The sequence below is a fragment of the Oryza brachyantha genome, chromosome 1, assembly GCF_000231095.2.
Source record: "Oryza brachyantha chromosome 1, ObraRS2, whole genome shotgun sequence".
In the NCBI taxonomy this organism is placed as follows: domain Eukaryota; kingdom Viridiplantae; phylum Streptophyta; class Magnoliopsida; order Poales; family Poaceae; genus Oryza; species Oryza brachyantha.
In genome coordinates, this window is record NC_023163.2 from 12,835,678 (window position 1) to 12,856,000 (window position 20,323).

General features: G+C 44.3%; 1 protein-coding gene across 1 annotated transcript; it reads right to left on the reverse strand.

Annotated features, from left to right (window-relative positions):
• Nucleotides 1-1,906, reverse strand: LOC102705107 (xylan glycosyltransferase MUCI21-like). Its single transcript, XM_040520881.1, is given in 2 exon segments — nucleotides 1-208; nucleotides 210-1,906. Coding segments are annotated over 2 exon segments (1,590 nt in total). The 5' UTR covers nucleotides 1,769-1,906; the 3' UTR covers nucleotides 1-177.
• Between the last annotated feature and the right edge of the window lie 18,417 nt (nucleotides 1,907-20,323).

Sequence of the window (20,323 nt, forward strand, 5' to 3'; positions counted from 1 at the left end):
TTTATTTTGGAACGGTGGGACTAAGTCTGTGTCCATGCACAAATGTCACTCATCCCATCAAACATTGCGGCAGGTAAGCAAAAGCAATAACCTCCCTCTCATGAATCTCTCTCTATACAGTATATTGATTTAACATGTAATGGTATAGTGCTATGTACCAAAAGAACTACTACCCCTCTACCATGGTTTCCTCTGTTCCGTCTCGCTGCCTCTGCTCCACCCAGTGGTCGTACGCGTCGCGCAGCCGGCGGCGGAACCTTGCCATGTCCAGCCGCACGTTCTGGCCGTCGAGGTACACCTTCTTGGTGACCTGCCACCCCTTGGCGTTCACGGTGTCCGGGTCGGTGAGCACCGGGTCATCCTTGGCGTACTCCCGGTACAGCGAGCTTTCCGCCGGCTTGATCTTGTACGGCATGTACCGCAGGCCGAGCCGCCGCGCGGGCTCGCCGTAGTACGTCTCGGCGGCCCAGTCGGTGCCGAGCGGAACGACCTGGATGAACACGGAGCCCGGCCGCATGAAGAGGAAGTGCGTCATCGCCGCGCCGTGCACGCCCACCATGACGTCCGACGCGTTCAGGGCGCGGTACATCTTGGCGAGCTCCGTGTCCTGCCGCGGCTGGAGCACAGCGACGCGGAACCCGGCGCCGACAGCGGCGCGCACTAGCTCGTCCTCGTTCTCTATCCCGCGCGACCCGTTCCGTGACACGATCACCATCCGCGGCTTGTTGTCCTTGAGCGCGCTCTTCTTCTTGATGCTGCCATGGGTCGCCATCCCCAAGGCCACCGCCGCGGCCTTCTCCTCCTCCTCGATGATCGTCTGGACGCGGCCACGGTACGCGTCGTCGAGCATCCGACGGAAATCCTGGATGGTCCTGTTGCTCGGCATTCTCGCGGCGTCGATGGCGAGCTCGTCGTGGATGCGCAGCCCGATGATGGCCTCCGGGAAGCAGTGGGTGCGGCGGTCGTTGGTGAAGTCGATTGGCGGGTAATCGGAGAGCTGCTCAACGATGTGGCCGTATTTGGTCATCCACCAGTCGTGGTACTCGAGCATGACGAACACCACCTTCTTGTTGTACTGGCGCGCGGTGATGTAGAGCGGGATGATGCCGTCGTTGAACTCGTGGTACACGTTGCCGGTGTACCCACCGGTGGAGAACACGACAGCGGGGACGTCGTGCCGGACGTCGCAGCTAGCTGGCGCCTTGGCTGACTCCGGCACGGCGCGGAGCCGGAGCTCATCGATGGTGCTCATGATGCTGGACTCCCACTTCCGGGTGTAAGGGCGGATGCGCTCATACTGGCCAGCAGCAGCGGCGGCGGTGGAGTTGTCCGGCGGCACGAGCAAGAAGATCGAATTGGAGGCGGCCTCCGTCCGGACGTCCCCGCGCATGACGCACACGTCGGTGCGCATCGCGGTGCGGTCGCAGCAGATGGTGCCGTTGGCTACGGCTGCGCACGGCGGTGCAGGCGCAGGCGCCGCCTCATCGTCCAGGCGCGTCCTCCCCATCTGCAGCAGGTCGTCGACGGCGGCGGAGAAGGGGCTCCCGGGAAGAAGCAGCAGCAGGCAGGAGACGAGCGCGAATCCCGCGAGCATCCGCAGCAGGGCGTCGTGCCCGTGCTTCCGGTGGTGGCACGCGTAGTCCACGAGGCGGCGCCGGAGCTCCTTCATCTTGCCGACGCCCTCCTCGGCCGTCACCTGCTGCCCCTCCTCCTCCCCATTCCGCTGCTGCTGGTGCAAGAGCAGGCTGGCCCGATGGTGTTGGACCATGTCAACCAATCAATCCCCACCTCCGACTCTCCGAACAGAGCAGAGCAAGAAAGGAACAGAGCAAAACGAAGAAGAGAAGCGTATCCGAGTTGCAAAGTGGCTATCGTCGTCCCCTCGGTGGCGTGATGCCGTGTTTCGTCGCGTCTTTTAAATGAGGGGGTGGCGGCGTGAGGAAGGAGGGAATTGGAACTGCCCCCGCTAATAAAAACCGCGTTTTGGTGAGGTGGCTTCATGGCTTGGGAGGGAAGGGAAGCCGCTGACCGCTGGACATGGACTGGCACTGGCAACGCAGCGGGCCGGCGCGGAGAAGGGCAGGGCGGATTGATCCAACCTGCCTTCCTGTCTGGGTCGCGTCGCGTGGGTTGGGTTGGCGGCCGCAGCGGACCGATGGTTGGCGCGCTGGCTTGCTCACTGCCGCCGTTGGTCGGAAGCATCCCACCGGATGGAAGCATCTGCGCGTTTTTTGTTTCCAATTGCTCCCCTTTTTTTGTGGGCAGCTTGGGGAAGCGTGCGCGGTATGTATTAGCTGTCTACAGTCCATGCTGCACTGTGGTCTGTGGGTGTCTGGTCCGTCTGGGACTGGTGTATGACGCCGTCACGCCCACATGGTGGTTCCGTTGCGGGTGATAGAGCAAGGAAACAAACTACGAGATAATGATTAGAGTAGTTCGGTTCGGGCACATTTACCCTTTATTTATTTCCTTGAGAAGCACATTTACTTTCCTTTCTGGAAGGGAAGTTCGGTAACGCTATTGCTCCTGCCTCTTAACTTTCAATAATGGAAAATGGGATATTCTTCTCAGGAATATGATTATTAAGAATGCCTAATTTGTTTGGGGAGAATGCCTAATTTGTTTGGGGAATTTAATTATTTACCATATTTATATTTGACAACTCTCTAAATGCCACTCTTAAATTTGGTCTTACAAATTTACCATCGAAGAGAGCATTTTCTTAACTATTTATCACTTTTAACCACGTGACGCACCACCGTGACACCATGGATAGCCAGCCATCAGGAAAGACCATGATGGCAAGGCTAGAGAGTGGAGGCAATCGAGGAAGCGAACGAGATCCTCTGACTTAAGACAGAAAACCTCTCTCACTGACATGTGGGCCCTCTCAACGTCCCTTTGACTTAAAAGTTAGAAAAACCTCTTCTATCGGTGAAGACCACGGGTGGCGCAACGGAGCATGGATGGAAGTTAGAGGCCGGCTATCACTTGCGTGGAGACGAGAAGTGACCAAGCAGGTGACCCTCAGCCGCCGAGGTCAGCATCCGTCCGAGGGCCAAGGAGCGAGGAGCCGCCAACCGGCCGGCGGCGCCGTGCCGCCCGAATCCCGACGACAGTGCCCAAAACCCCGGATCCCGACGGCGGCAGGCCCATCGTCTAAGCTAGCGAGCTCTCGAGGAAGCGAGGTCTGTGGCATGATGACAGATGTCACACCCGGAGTTTTGTCCCAAGCCTAAATCGTAAAAAGAAATTCGTAAGCAACAATTGGCTTAATTAACTCAGGAAAAATCCCTCTAAAAGGAATTAATTCAATAAAATCGAGGCTCGCAAATCGACTAACAGGATTTAAATTTAAATTGCAGAAGTATAAAATTTGGCCAAACAAATTAATTTAAAACTCGGCAAAAGTGGGGCTTTCCTTTTTTTTCCCTCATTTTTCCTTTCTTTTTCCCTTCCTTCTTAAATTGGGCCGAAGTCCAATTTGCCTCCCTCTCTCTTTTTCTTTTTCTTTTTTCTTTTTCTTTTCCTTCCCGGGCCGGCCCAGCCGAGCCAGCCCGCAGCCTCCTCCTCGGCCGGCCCAGCCGAGCCGGCCTCCCTCCGCCCGCCAGCGCGCGCCCCGCCTGGGCCGCCGCTCGGCCCATCTCCCGCGTCGCCCGCTCGCCCGCGCCGCGAGTCCGCGCCGCCTCCCTCCTCTCTCTCGCGCCACTGACAGGTGGGGCCCACCTGTCAGCGACCGAGCTTCGCCAGCCCGCGCCGCACCCGCGCCGGCCGAGTCCAAGTCCGCCGCCGCGCCGCAACCGCCGCCGCCGCAACGGTCGCCACCGAGACCGCGTCGTCGCCGACTCGGTCTCCAACCTCCGCCTGCCCTAGCCGGTGCCGCCACCCTATAAATCCCCACCGCCGCCGCGCCGTCGCCCACTTTCCGCCGTCGCTCGTGTCGCCGCCGCGCAATTTCGCCGTCGGACGCCTTCGCCGCTGTCCAGCCGCGTCATCGCCTCCGCGCCGCTGTCGCCGACCGGTCGCCATCCTCGTCGTCGCCGGTGAGCGTCCCCCGCGCCGCGCATTCCTCCGTCGCGTCATCGCCGTCGCGCCCGGTCGCCTCACCGCCGCCCGCCGATCTCCCGCTCCCGCCCGCGTCGTCACCTCCGCCTCGGTCTCGCCGACCCGCCCGCGCCCTCGTCGCCGCCGGTGAGCACCCGCACCCTCCTCCCCTCTTTCTCCCCCTTTCCGGCCGACCGCCGCCGAGTCGCGCGCCGTCGCCAGACGAGACCGAAGCTCGCCGCTCCCGCCGGCCGCCGTGGTTGTCGTCGCCTCCGCGTCGCCGACGTTTGGCCGCCGTCGCTTGCGCCCGTGCGTGCTGCGCTCGCCGCTCGCTAGTCGCCGCTCGCCAGTCGCCGTCGCCGCTGTTCTTCCGTCATCGTCGTGCGTCGCCGCCTCGGCCGTCGTCGTCGTCGCGCCGTCGCCGCTCGCCGGTCGTCGCCGTCGCGCCGTCGCCGTCGCGCCGCCGTCACCGTGCGCCGCCGCCGCCGAGTCGCCCGCCGCTCCCGCCGGTCTCCGCCGTCCGCCCGAGCCCGCGCGCTCTGTTACCTCCTCTCTGTTCCCCTCACGCTGACGAGTGGGTCCCACCCGTCAGTCGTCCCCGCACCCGTCTCCTCTCTCTCTCCTCCCCGGGCCCGCGTGTCAGTCTCTTCCTCTCCCCTTCTCTCACCGACAAGTGGTCCCCACCTGTCAGCCGTCAGTTTCCTCTCTCCTCGCTGACGTCAGCAGCCCCATTAATTGCGCAATAATTGATTTAGGACTTTTCTGTTTAGCTAAAAAACCCAGAAAACTTCTAAGATTCATAAGTAATTCATCTAGTCTTCGTTTAGGTCCATTCAAATTTCATTAAATTCATAAAATTATCAAGAATCCATTAAAAATAGTTTCTTTTGCTGTTTCAGTAGAGTTTGTGCCTGTTTTATTTATTTTTGTGCTTTGTCGCTTAGATTCGGACCGCGCCGAAGAGCCGGTTTACTTCGAGATCGTCGCCGAAGTCCCCCAAGGGCCAGAGCAAGGCAAGTGACACTCATCCTTGAACATATTGAACCCATTATTGCAAATTCCCCGCTTTATTATTTCAAATATGCATTGTTAAAGTACTTACTTTATGCTATTTTCGGGTAAACCTTATTATTATGCCGTTGTTTATCCAACTTTATTCATTGCTGGACCAGGGGTAACTTGATTAGAGTCAGGCCTAGGTTAATGCTTAGCCATGCTTAGAACAAATAGCTCATGGGATCACATCTAATTATGCTTAGTTCTGAATAGCTGAGATAATGATTCACTACCCGGTTCGGGTTAATGTCAACTAAAATATTGATAATGGTGGGCTGTGGGTGCATGGTTTTGAGAGTCGCACCCATGGTGATTAAGGACCGGTTCACGGGAAACCATGGAAGTAAATAAGTGCTAACCACATGCCGAAATGGGTAAGGTGGGATTTGGAGCATGACTTCGAACTATTTGACGTACCCAGGCAAGGGTAGGCGTGATGGAGTATGGACGGGCAATCGTGGTGTAACGAAAGCTTCTCCTGCTTCCGGATCTACCAAGGTACAAGAGGGGACTGCCCGACTTGGTGTAAAGGAGGGGGTGAAACCTGAAGTGCGGTACGATCAAATAGGGAGGGTTGTGTAACGGGTCCTATCACAGTCTCCTTTCCGGTATACCATGGTGGTATGTCGGCGCACGTTCAAGTGTAGTGGAGTCGTGTCTTGTGGGTACAGTAGTACACCTCTGATCAGAGTATAAACTATTCGAATAGCCGTGCCCACGGTTACGGGCGAACTCCCAGCTTCACTGTGATTAGTGAACCTTAATAACTTGAGTAAATTGGTTATCTCTCGGGACTACTGCAACGTGGTGTAACGTTGAGTAGTGGTTGGGCCTGTTGCAACGTGGTGTAACGTTGGACAGTGTTGTGGTATTTTACAACTGCTTATTTATTTATGCTTTACTGTACTTAATTACCTTTATTCTTTAAGCTCTGTTATTTGTTTAAACTGCTGCTTTATCGCAACTAACCCTAGCATGTCCTTGTTAATCCCATTGCATCATTTATTCTCCCCCTTGTCCGTGTTACTTGTTGAGTACGGTGGTTTGTACTCAGCCTTGCTTAACTTTCCCACCCCAGAGCTAGAAGTCGAGTCCGATGGAGGTGCCTCTCAGGAGTGAGCTGTTCCGCCGTCGAAGCGTTGCCTGTGGACTGGAGCCGTACCCGCTGGAGCTAGTCTACCCCTTTGTTTTTCTTTCCGCTGCATTTCCGCTAGAATAAGTGTAATTTTCAGTTGTTTCTAAGAACGATGGTTATGTAATCAACATTGTCTTTTTTGTACCCTGGCTGGTCCTGGACAGGGATTTAATACACAATTAAGTTCAGAAATTCGTGTGAGGAATTTCTGGGCGTGACAACAGAGGCAGGCGGAGGTGTGGCACTGCGGCCGTGCGGCGGCGGGCCGGTGTGCCGAACACTTTGCCGTCAGATTGGAGAAACATTGAGAGATTGATCCATCGACAGCTTCTTCTCCGTCGCCGATGAGCGCGCATAACTCTGGCCATATCATCGTCGGGAGCGTTACATGGTGGCAATCCACAGTGGCACGCGACGTAGGCAAAAATGACAAATAGTTAAGAAAATGACTCTCCGATGACAAATTTGTAAGACCAAAACTAAAGAGGGGCATTTGAAGAGTTTCCAAATATAAAACTGGCAAATAGTTAAATTCCTTAATTTGATTAGGTATGTCTCAATGCACAGTTTCATCCCACATTTTATAAGAGTACCACATTGAAGTCCCAGAGAGACAACCTAGAGAGGGTGAATAGGTGTCCTGAAAAATTCTTCCAAATCGCAGTGGTTAGTACAGGGGCCGGACCGTCCGAGCCTATGGTCGGACCGTCCGGTCGGCATACTTGGGTTGCGCCGAGAGCTCTGACCGGACCATCCTGGTTAGAACACTGGACCATCCGATCAGTGAATAATGCAGACTTGACAGTCTTCTTTTTCGGTGATGTTCCTATGAACGTGATGTGATCTTGTGTGGAATATAAAGGTAGAAAGATCGCAGGAACAAAGAGAACACGGAAATCACAAGAACAATGGCACGAGAGATTTATCCCGAAGTTCGGATCTTTCGATCCTACTCTCCGTTGAGGCGCTCCTGCGAGCGGGATCTCTCTCGATCCTTTCCTCTCTTGGCTTCCTCCCACAAGGCCAACACGGGTGTCCGGATTCACACCTAAGGACTAGTAACCCCTTCGATCGGTCACCAAGGTCAAGATCAAGGCGGCTTGCCTAGCCCTAGGTTGCAATCCGCTCTACCCTGCAGCCTTCTATGAGCACAAGAATCCACTATCAATCTTACCTATTTCCTTGCGGAGCTTGGACAACAACCTTCACAAACTTGCTCCCGGGCGATCCACACGAATCGGAGGCTCGCGGGCGACGCCTATCCGTCTAGGAGGAGATCAATCTCCAAGAGTAATAGACCACCTTGACTCCGCATGCATCCATCAACGCCCAAGAACGAACACTCTATCACTCACTAACCTAAACACTCTCCCTAAGACATGATCCAGCGATTAATCTCTCTAGAAAGTGTTTTGGGTTAGTTGGGAGGCTTGAGAGGTGCTAAACTTGCCCTAGCAACCAGTGGATTCGAACAGAAAGCCTCTCCAACGGCTAGAACTCAAGGAGGCCTTATATAGGCTGGCAGACGTCACTTAGCCGTTGGAAAAGAAAACCTAACCAGACTGTCCGGCTAGGGGGCCGGACCGTCCGGCCGACACTTAACTCACTCACTCCGAGCAGGAGCCGGACCAAGGTCCGAACCGTCCTGCCACCGGACTGTCCGGCCAGGAGCCCGTACCGTCCGGTCCCTGCTGCTTGTGAAAAACAGCAGCAAGCCTCCGCTCGACTTAGACTCAACCCTAACTACTCTTGGATGCATGCTGAACTTCTAGTGACCCCTCTTAATAGTACGGAATTCCTGTGACTCAAAACAAAAAATAAAATCTTCTTTGAGTCCCTTCGTCTTCGTAGTACCGTCGCTCCGGGTGGCATATGCATCAGATCAGTCACGTATTTCTTCAATCGAATTGATCCCTTAAACTTCTCTGCAATCACAACTCATTAGCGCACACATGTTTGGCTAGCATTTTCATTAATCATCCAAAACTCCGATTAGGAGCTAGATGCACTTTCACACATCAGCCTTTTTGGTTAAGTTTGATGGATAAAGCAACCTCTCTCAGTGCATAAATTCATTCATCTTAGTTTCATAGGCTAGCCACAACATTAAATCTTTACATAAGGTTGTGATCAAGTGTGCCATATAAATTAATTAGTCTTTTATATGTTGTCATGCCTAGAAATTTATACCAATTTTCAAACAATAGCATGTATTAAATCTTGGTCCAGGAATCAACCCAAGTACACACTATGACAAATTGAATACATAGTTTCACGACTTAAAAACATATAAAAGCAATTGTCTATCAAAATACAATGGAAAAAAACAAACTCAAATTATCTAATCTTGAGCTGATGAAGATGACTCCACACCACAGACATTCTCGACGGCGGACAAACCTTCACCCTTACGACTAGCTTCTTCTGACTCAAGCTTTGGCTTTTGCTCTAGTGGGGAAAAAAGTTAAGCGGGGCTGAATATAAACCACAGTACTTAACAAGTAGCACCCAAGGGAGGAAAACAAATAAATGCAATTGGTTGGTAACAAGGAGAGGCTATGGTTAGTTTGCATAAAGCGTCAATATTTAGCAAAACAGTAAATAAAATAGAATGAAATAACATCAAGTAAATATTTATAATAAGCATACATTGTCTAATGTTACACCACGTTGTAACAAGCCTTAACCATTGTCCAACGTTATACCGCATTGCAACAGGATCAACCCTTTGTCCAACGTTACACTACGTTGCGACAAACCCAAAACACTGTCCAACGTTACACCATGTTGCGACAGGATCAAACAAGTTCTAAATTCATCAAGATTTTTAAGGTGCGATTAATCCAACGAGTCTGGCAGTTCGCCCCATAACCGCAGGCATGACATGGTCTCTGATCAGAGGTGTATAACTTTACTCTGATTAGAGGTGTATAACTTTACCCACAAGATATGGTCTCACACACGTTACCGTGCACCAACGTATCACCATGATACCGTGGAATGGAAGCCATGATAAGACTTTTCACCTAACCATCCTAATCAATCGCACCGCACTGCAGGTTTCGTCCTCTCCTTTACACCAAGTTAGGCAACCCCTCTTGTGCCTAGGTGAATCCGGAAGCAACATAGACCATCGCGAGGTCCATCCATACCCCATCACCCCACCCTTGCCTGGGTACGTCGAATAGGGAAAAGCTAAGCTACAAGTCCCACTTAAGCCCACTCTGACTTGTGGTTAGTACGTGTAAAACTTTCAGAATTTCTCGAGAACCGGTCCTAAATTTTCATGGGAACAACTCTCAAAATCATGCACCCACGACCCATCATAAGCAATATTTTAGTTGACATTAACCCTCATTGAGTAATTAATCATAAACACCACTATTAAAGTCTATCATTAATTAAATATTAACCCACGAAGATGGCTAAGCATTGCCTAAACCTAAATCTAAAGAAATTAACTCTGGTATAACAATAATAATGAAAGGTAAACAACTGTTGAATAATAGGTAATTGCCTCATAAGTAAATAAAGTATATTAATTAAAGAACAATGCATGTTTGAATATAAAACAAGAAATTTACAAATATTGGATCAATATGTTCAAGGAAGGGGTGCCACTTGTCTTGCTCTGAACCACGAGAAACATCTGCGACAACTTTAAGAACGATTAGCGCGACGATGAGCTCCGACCTATGCGACAAACAAGGAGAACAAGCGAAAACAGACAATAAAACTACTGAAACAGAGAAAGAAATTTGAATGGACTAAAAGAGAGACTAGATGATTTCTTTTATGAATTCTTGAAGTTATGTGGGTTTTCAAAACTAAACAAAGACGACGTGGTGCGGCGGTGCAAAAGGGAGAAGAGGAAGGGGAGGACGACGGTGGCTTAGGGGGAATTTATGTAGGGCATGGGGGCAGCGGCGCGCGGAATGTGGCCGGTGGTTGTGGGAGCGGCGGCGGTAGGATCGATGGTGGCGGTTACGGTGGCTGGGAGCGGATGCGGGGGAGGTGGCGGCCCGACGGTTGTGGCGTGGCCGTTGTACTAGCGGGTGCGCGGATTCGGCGCACGGCGGGAGGTGCAGGCACAATTGGAGTAGAGGAAGGGGGAGGAAGGGACGCGGCTCACTGGCGACGGCGGCGGCGAGCGGCTTTGCGGCGAACAGAGGGAGGGCAAGGGAGAGGGAAGGCGAAACTTACCGGCGGCGTTGCCGAGGAGGATGAGCGGCGGCGAGGAAGGAGGAGGAGGCTGCGGTCACTGACAGCGGACGAGCAGAGGAGGGAGACACCTCCGATAGGTGGGCCCTACCTGTTGCCTGCCGAGAGAGGGAGAGGGAGGCGGGAGTCAGGTCGGGTGCAAGGTGGGCCGCGGTCTTGGGCTAGCCCAGTGCAGGGGTGGAGGGAGAAGGAAAGGAGGGGTAAGGGAGCGGGCCGGTTGAGGGAGGTGGGCTGGCTTGCTCGGCTGGGAGAGAGATGGAAAAAAGAAAAAGGGAAAGGAAGAGGGAAAATGAGAAAAAAAAAGGAAAAAGAGAAAAGCAAAAGGGAGAAGCAAATGAAAAGAAAATGTCTTGAATTTTGCTGATTTTTAATAACTTTGTTTAAGCAAATTTTATTCATTGAAATTGAAATATAAATCATGTTAATTATTTTAAGCGCTTCGGGATATTTTAGAATATCCTGATATTCCGAGAAGCTTTCATTTAATTAAATTAATTTATACAGTGTTTTATCCTGAATTAATTAAACAAATTAATTTTCGCTGATTTATTTTAATAATTTTTAACTAGGGCAATACTCCGGGTGTGACATATATAACATGATACTATCTTAGAACATAGTATATGTTCGATTTCTCTACACGGGATCACAAAAATTGCGTTCAGATGAAATTTTTGCTCTCAGTGCCGTCTCATTCGAGTTTCATCGGGTTGGAAATTACATCCACCACGTTTCATCCTAATGAAATCCCCATAAAACAAATATGCTCTCTCTCCTATTAATTTCGTTGCCATATTATCGTGAAAGAAACCTGAGCCTGGCCTTACATACGTGGTATTGGCTGTAGTTTCGTTAGGTACGTGTGCAAATAAATCTAGACATATGCAAACTATATATATATATGCATCTAAAAGAGTTATACAATATATAACGAATATAATACATGGTAAAGTTAGATAAAAGTTTTGACTTATGGGGTTATCGTTTGGCTTAATAATATAAAAAACCAAACGATATATTTATAAATAAAAAATAATTTCTATATACAAATTATATATATATATATATATTCTTAGCGATTTAAAGACCGATGCTGCAAAATAAACTATAATAAAAAATCTAAAATTTACTCTAAAATTATAATTAAAAAGTTTAAATTTTGGTTTTTAAGTATAAGTGGAAATGAAAAGATGGTGCCGTCAGACATAAACTGCGAGGGAACAGTTGCAGCACCTGAGCACCCCGAATAGTTGAACAACGCAAATTGGATACGATAGTAATTCAATGAGTATGCTATAGCCTTACCAGAAGAAAAAAAGTGCATGCTATAAACATGTATTCCCTCACGACTCGTCCATGCCACCTGCTCTTATTAGGAAATCACATAATCAATTCAACTGTAAGATGCCATTTGAGGTAGGTGAGATCGAAAGATTGAACCACTAAATGATTTTTATACTTATTTAAGGGTATAGGTGAACATTTTAACTATAAAGTTAAAATTTTGCTATGAATATCGCCATATCGGATGGAAACTTGTATTTATAATTTTTTCTCAAAACACACTATTTAAAAGCTTAGGAAACATGTATGTGAAAATTCAAAATCCATTATAGCAAATGGCAATGGAGCCTAAGTATTTAGTCGCTCTGTTTTATATTATAATATTTTTTGCTATACTTATTTACTTATTGATTAATACATATTATTTATGTATATATCCTTATTCATTTGCAAAATACTATAAAATGCTAGAAATTTTACATCATGAAATGAAATGGATGTAGTAGAAGCAGCGACATGTTTTTTTTTCTTTTAGGGTTATGGTGGCTTGGGTACTTGCAAAATGCACAAGGCGAGTCTTGGTTGTGTTCCTTCAGTGATGAAAGAATGAAAATTTATTTGATTATTTTATAGCTATTCAACAGTATACACGGTGAATTAACTATAAAAAAGTTAAAAGTCTAGTCTAGAAATATGAGACAATAAACGTCTAAATAATTTTTTTTAAAAGATATGCTGCTTATCACTTTAAAAAATATGCGTAAAAACCGTGAAGAATACGATGATAATATATGTAAACGAACGTATTTTTAACCGGTGGGTAGAACCCATGGGCGGGGAACCAAGCTGGTTAAGTCCTACAGCAAATTGATAAAAAAAAAAAAAGAGTTCCACGGTAAAATAAACTCGAGAAAACCTCAAAATCTATTTCAAATTAAAATTTTAAATTTTACATTATAAAGTTACGTATAAGAAAAAGATGTGAACTTACGCATAAGAAAAAGATTTGGAGAGAGGGTGTATACAGTATAAGTACACTGCGTACTTTTAACCAGTGGGTAGGACACATGGGCGGGAAACCCAACAGGTTATGGGTGGGTTTAGATTCCAAAAATTTTTAGAATAAATATTACGTCAGATGTTCGATTAGATGTCAGAAGTGGTTTTTAACACAAATAAAAATACAGATTATAGATTTCGTCAATAAACTGCGAGACAAATCTTTTGAGCCTAATTAATTTGTCATTAGCACATGTTGGTTACTGTAGCACTTATGGCTAATCATAGCCTAATTAGACTCAAAAGATTCGTCTTACTATTTCTTTCATAACTGTGTAATTAGGTTTTTGTTCCATCTATGCTTAATGTTTAATTTATATGTCCAAAGATTTGATGTGATGTTTTTTAGAAAACTTTTTGCGAACTAAACAGGGCCTAAGTTCTAGAGAAAATTGATCCAAAAAAAGAAGTTCTACGGCAAGATTGTTCTGAGAAGTGTACATTTTCAACGTGCTCGCGGAAAATGAACTGTTGAACAGATGGAAGAACAGTGATCAATTTGTCCAATACCCCCTCCGTTCGTAAATGTTTAACGTCGTTGATTTTTTTATACATGTTTGATTATTTGTTTTGTTCAAAAAATTTACATAATTATTAATTATTTTTATATATTTCATTTATTGTTAAATATAATTTTATGCATATATATAGCTTAACATATTTTTAAAAAATAAATAATCAAACATGTATAAAAAATCAACGACGTTAAATATTTTAGGACGGGTTAGTATGTCATTTTATTTTCCAACCACGCTCACGCACAGAGCACGCATTTGTTCCAACTGATGTAGCACTACCGCCCAAAACTTCATGTCACTATTCAAATTAACCCCCAAATTAAGTTGTTCTTTTTGCGTGTATAGAATGACAACCGCCTAGAATATATAGACCCCACGGCGTTGGTCGTGACCAGAATCGTAGGTAGAGACGTGTCATACAACGAGCCAAACACATGGGATTTGAGGAGAAGGATTTGGTGGGTCAGCCGTCAGCGTGTATATGTCGCCACTTGGAAGCCCGATTCAAGAAGGCTTCAGGCTGGTTTACCCTAGGACGTACGCTGCCGTTCGTTCAATCCTGCATCCCCACCAACAACCTGCTAGCGTAGCTGCACACAGTCCACGCCCACCGATCGCGTGATTAATATCTTCCACCTCTTGTTACCCCTCTCTGCTTTTATAATATACTTATCATTTTCAACAAGGACAGATCTTCAATAAATATGTTTGACAACTATTTTCAGTTATAGTATATGAAAATATCAACTAATATATTATTTTGTGGAAGTACATTTCAATATCAATCTATGCATAAAGTGCTTATGTTATTAAAGTAATCACTCAGTCCTAAGATAGGTTTATTTTTCACATATCTTGTTTGCACGCAAAATAATACAAAAGCAAAAAAGCTAAATAATCTCTACTCATAATTAGAATACGCTGGTATTTCTAATATCCCAATGTAACTTTATTTCATAATAAAACCATAAGTCAATTTATCAACTAAATTCGTTGCATATATAGTATTGGGTCGATTTCTTCTTACTCTATCGATTTATATTTCAACTAAAAAAGTGCATGTGTGTTGTTGCACTGGGTCAAATTAATTTTATTGTCCAAATTAAAATAAATTTGAAAATAAATTGTGTTGAGTTAGGAATAGTAAATTATGTCAATATACAATTGATTTTAGAAGCACACACTGAAACCTTGTTACATCATTTCCAACCAAGTAGCTCTAAGTGCTACAATCTTTAATTTTTTTTTCTATTTCATGCAACCAAATTAAAATGAATAAAAATAATGTGTGTAGAGAAAAACACAAAGAAATTTGAGACTTCGTAGAAGAATACAAAACATAAATTTTAGATGCGTAGAAAAACAAAAAAATGAGTTGTAGAAAATGCAAAAGTTTGTACACAAATTATTATGTATGAGAAAAACACAAAAAAAATAAATTTAAGATTGTGTAGACAAACACACAAGAAAATGAGAAAGTGTAAAAAAATACAAAAATGAGAATGAATATGTGAGAAAAATACAAAAAAGTTGTACACAAAAATAATAATGCGTAAAGAAATAATGTAGATCTCAAACCGGCAACTTCACGTATAGTGCACGATGCTCTAACTAGCTAAGCTAATATGGCCTTGGCGCTATGCTACGGGCGGGATAATATGGCGTTATTTGTTTGCGGTAGCATATTTTTATTATAATAATAAGGAAAGAATTTTTTTCATTTTAATTAGTTTTTTAAAAATCTTGGAATGTGCATCAGTCTACAACTACACAAAAGCTGCGTACGCAAAAGCTGCGTCAGCGATATTGAACCACGGACCGCAACCTCACAGAGGTGCACCCTTATCCATTAGACTAGGAAGAGATTTTGTAGTTTTGTTAAATGCAAGTTGAATGGAAGGATTTGGCTATGGCGGAGTACAAAGTGACGGACGACTAAAACCTTATAAATTTTATAATAATGAAGATTTCTTACGTCCTACAGGTCTCCTGTGTTTTTTCCTTATATGGCATATAAATTATAGATCAACTTTTACCGATCTAGTTTTGGAGCGAAGCGACATATAGTTTTCATCTCCAAGTCATTTCTGTAGAACATGGTAATCGTACAGAAAATACATATAGTTTTCATGTCTCTTCTACAGTATATTACTATAGTAATTGTATTTTGCCCGCTGCATTAGAACTAGAGAGCAAGAAAATTCATACCTTTGGTGTTCGGGCAATAATCGGGTATGAGGTCCTATAATCCCATCAAGCTATAAGCCTATGGGGCATAAGGAACGGAAAGAATAAGGTTGAGCTAAAACAATTTATGATTTTTTGATAGCTATTTAATGGTATAAAAGATGAAACTAACTATTACAAAGTGAAAAATCTATTTTAAAATGCTAAGATGATAAACTTTGATAGATATTTTTTTTGCAAAAACAGAATAATCATTGGAAACTGCACAACCTAATAAAATTCGATGAAAAAATGTAGGGAATTTATATGCGAAATTGATTGTAGGAATGCAGTGGTGAATAAAGAACCGGGGTGATTGTTTGATTTTTTTATGAAAACTCAAACGATATATTTACAAAGGTAAAATAATTTATAAATAAAATATTTTATATATGTATTCTTTCGCGATCAAAAACTAAAATTGAAAAATAAATTTTAATAAAAGCACTGAAATCTACTCTAAATTTAAGATTAAATATTTAAATTTTAGCTTACAAGGACCATTACAATCGAAAACATATTATAAGAACAATTACAATCGAAAGCATAGATGTGAACAAACGCTGAAACGCTAGTAACTGGTAGCGGTATTTGGATTGCTCACCTAATAAGGCCTTGTTTGGTTTCCAAATTTTTTTTCAAAAATATCACATCGAATCTTTGGACACCTAAATATAGTGTACATAAAAAACTAATTGCACAGTTATGAAAGAAATCTTGAGACGAAACTTTTGAGTCTAATTAGTCTATGATTGGCTATAAGTGCTACAGTAACCAACATGTGCTAATGATAGATTAATTAAGTTTAAAAGATTCGTCTCGTGGTTTGTTTTTCACTTGTGTCCGAAAACCCTTTCCGATATCGGGTCAAACATCTAACGTGACACTCCTAAAAAAATTTTTTAATCTAAGCGGTGCCTAATTACTACTAATGGTACAAACAATTGATTGCTTCAACTAGGAGGCGGGAGCTAGATTTGATGGATGGCGACACTGCAGCGCGCGAGAGCGATCGATCTACCTGGTCTGGGCACGTACGCGTACAAGGAAACTTCGCAGTTTGTACGTGTTTACTTGCGGTTGCGGAGAGATGCACACGCGCGCGCGGACCCGGTCACTCTACGACCGTCGTTCTCTGGGCTGTTGCCTGTGACGACGTTTTCACGCGAAAAGGCTACTGCACGCGCCGTCCGGTCGGGCATTTCTTTTGCCACATGTGCTTTCTTGTCGGGCCATTCTTTTGTTTTGGCTCGGCCGGCTTCCTTTTCTTTTCTTTTTTTTACGGGGTGTTAATTAAATAAACCTTTTTAGCAAAGTAATTTTAGTAGTAAAACCACCAGATAAATTTTTTTTCAAAATTAAACTTTTTGGCCACGCCATTGTTGGTGGCGTGGCAAGATAACGCTACACGCCGTCTAATTACATATGGCATGGCGTGCTAAGTCGTTTTGCGTGGCTAAAATGTTTATAGGGTGAAAATATTTTTCTCGAAAGTTTAATAATAAAATTATTTCTTAAAAAAGTTTAAAAAATAAAAAAATTTCGGGGGGTGGGGGTTGCCCGTGTTTCTATTTTCTTAACTAATATAATGTCCGTGCTTTGGCTTTGGTATGGAATATGAGATGTAAATTAAGAGCAATTACATGTAAAAACATCATTGAAAGTACATGGTATATATACTTATGTTCAAAGACTACTCTACCAAATAATAATCATGCACGAACTACTTGTGTCATGTGTGTAGAATTTAATAAACAGCAGAGTCCCATAAAAACGTATATTAAACTTCACACGCTTTCACCATGCATGATCGAATATGGGTATTTGACTGACAAGTTGTCTATGTGAGAGTTTATAATTCACAAAATCATTTTACCTTTCAACTAACAAATCGAGCATAGTTTCTCCTTAAAAAATGAATGTACACAAGACGACAAAGAAAATTTATCAAAAACCATATAAGTAGAGTCAAGCAAATCCAACAAACTCTTTGGCAAATGAAAGAATATTTTTCTTGCTAGTAGAATTTCCGTGCTTTGGTACGGGTAATAATATAATATATATTATAATATTTTCTAAAACAAAAAAAGATATTGCTATGGGGCTCTAAAGAAAATATAAGTATATATAGATTTAATTTATTTCATAAATAAATGATGACATTGAATATATAAACTAATAGAACCATGTCACATGGATACAATCTAGACATGCATAGAAAAATATTGCATGCAATAATAGATAGACAATATAAAGTATGACCGAAATGTACGATGGTTCTAAACAAGATCATTCGAAGTAGCGGTCGTGTGGGTGTTGCGTAGCAGTGTATGTTGAGACGCCGTACCGCGGCCAAAGTAGAAAGACACACTAGGATGGACGAAAAACAAGTAGTTGCATCTAGCGCTTTCCAAAAAGTCTATTTGCCCTCAGTAGGTGTTGACGTCAAAGGCGATAATTTTAGAGACCTACTCTCTTGATCTATTGGTGCATGCTAGTGAACGGGATGGAGTAGATGACGTTCGATGATGCAGCACCGTTGACGCAACATTTGAACCAGTGTGATGCGAAAATCGTATTAGAACACGAAGGCCAAGGAAATCTACTTAATTTCATGTAGCTAGATCCTAAAGAATTGGGTTCGAGATGTGCCAGTCCATTTGACCCTCAAATTTGACGAGGGATCCTGAAAGAACTAAATCAAACAATCGATAGGCCAATGGGCTGGTAGGGCCAGCCAATTAACCTACAAGCATTGTACTATAAGTAAGACAATCGGCTATATTATTGATATTCACTTGCTCCACCGTTTGGACAATCTACATCAACGCTTTGTTGTAGGTTGTTAAGACATCGTACCCATTGACATATTTGTCCGAGCTATGGCTTTACGACGCCTCATGTCCTCCTCTCCCCGTAGGATTCATTCTTCTTCTTCGCATATTTCTTCTCAACCAAATGTTTAGCTTCCTCTTATGTTTGTTTTCTTTCAGCCTCCTCTTATGGGGTAAGGACTCAGGAAGTGTCGACAAAGATTCATCTTGGTGCGAGAGAACTCCTAGTGCTGCTACAGCTATTCGATGCCTCAATCTGGACGGTTTTTCGGGCTTCATCTTCATACCAGAGTAGTTCTGAGCCCGACTTGGTTAGGATCTTCTCAAAGGATTGAGATGTATATTACATGTGAGCTTTGTTCGGCCTAGATGAGATGGATTTGGGGTTTGGATCTTCAAGGATTGAGATCTAGACTACATGTTAGCTTTGTTCAACTTAGATGATATGGATTGGAAGAACTTCTCGTACTAGCTTGAATCCAAGTCAGAGAATGATAGTACTTCTAACTCATCGGCCTGAAGTCGAATTCCACTGAACTTGAAGGTTTGCCTTGGAGGCAAACTTTTTTTTATCTTCGAGATAGCATCCATCAATCTTCAATAAAGAACCCTATTACGCCCCTACATCTTGTGCCAACTGTCGATGTTTCGTATTGACGATAATAAAGAGGGTGGCAAGTGAGATTGAAAGATAGATGATATACAGGAAACAAGGGATTATTTAGTTTCGAACATTCGAATATGAAGTAACACCCTACTCCTATCGGCTAAATTGTAGCTTAACGGACTAGAATAGGATGGCCAAAAGTATGAGAATCTATTCTAGGGGAACACTTCTGCCTCCCCTTATATACGAGGGATATGGTTACATAAGCTAGATACAAGATAACATACAATCCCAGCATCTATTATATCATATTTAACCGAGCCTGATTAGTATTACCAGGTCATCGTTTGTACCAGGTTTTTCCCTACTCTAGTCTTACTATACACGGTTTATCATCTTACCCCTTAACCTATGCAAATACATGCTTATTTTCAGATCTAAATCTTTTGGACAAACCATCTCGTATGATGTGGCTAAATAACATTGATATGCCATGAGGTGTTAGCGTGACAGGAATTTTTCACTACATCATTATCGCTAGCATGGTCAAATAACATGTCGCACTATTTAGACAGCATGACAGTGTTATTTAGAAATATCGGTAGAGTGAGGTGACCAAAAGGTTTAAATCTAAAAATAAGTTGTGCTAGGGTTTAGTTTTTAAATTAACAATTAAAAGGTTCAAAAACTAACAAAAATTCTACTGGCTGACGGGGCTTGCTGGTCTGCTCCCTGCATGAGCTGCCCAACCATGTTTGCCGTCGACAAGGGGCTCCACCTCGCACCGATATGTACGTGGCCACCACCGGGTCCCCTCCCGATGATCTAGAAGCCATGGTCGTTGGCGCCCCCGGACTGCTCCATGTGCGTGTGCCTCCCTCCCTTTGTGGACATCGTTCTAGCTACGTACCAAAAGGTGTTGGAGAAACAAAACCACCGTAAGCCAAGATTACAATTATTATAAGAAGTAATCAATTGCCTTACACAGGATAACAATCTGACAACTTAATACTATACCTACGATCAGTTTGTCTCTGGTTAGAGTATCTCTACGAGACTAGCCAAAATCACACCTATCAAATTTTAGTTACTATCATAAAAAACCACACTCTATACCCATTTAGTTACGTATCATAAAAATAAAACTCCAAGAAACTAGTCACTTCTTAGCAAGCCTAGCCAAAAGGCCCATCAGCCAAGTTTGACTAGCCTCATTAGCTAGCCATTCCATATCCTCTACCCCTTTCCTATATAGTCACTATTGATTTAGCCACTCATTATAATATTTAATGTATAATAATTTGGCTAGTCTGTTAAAGATGATTTTAGCATTTGAAAG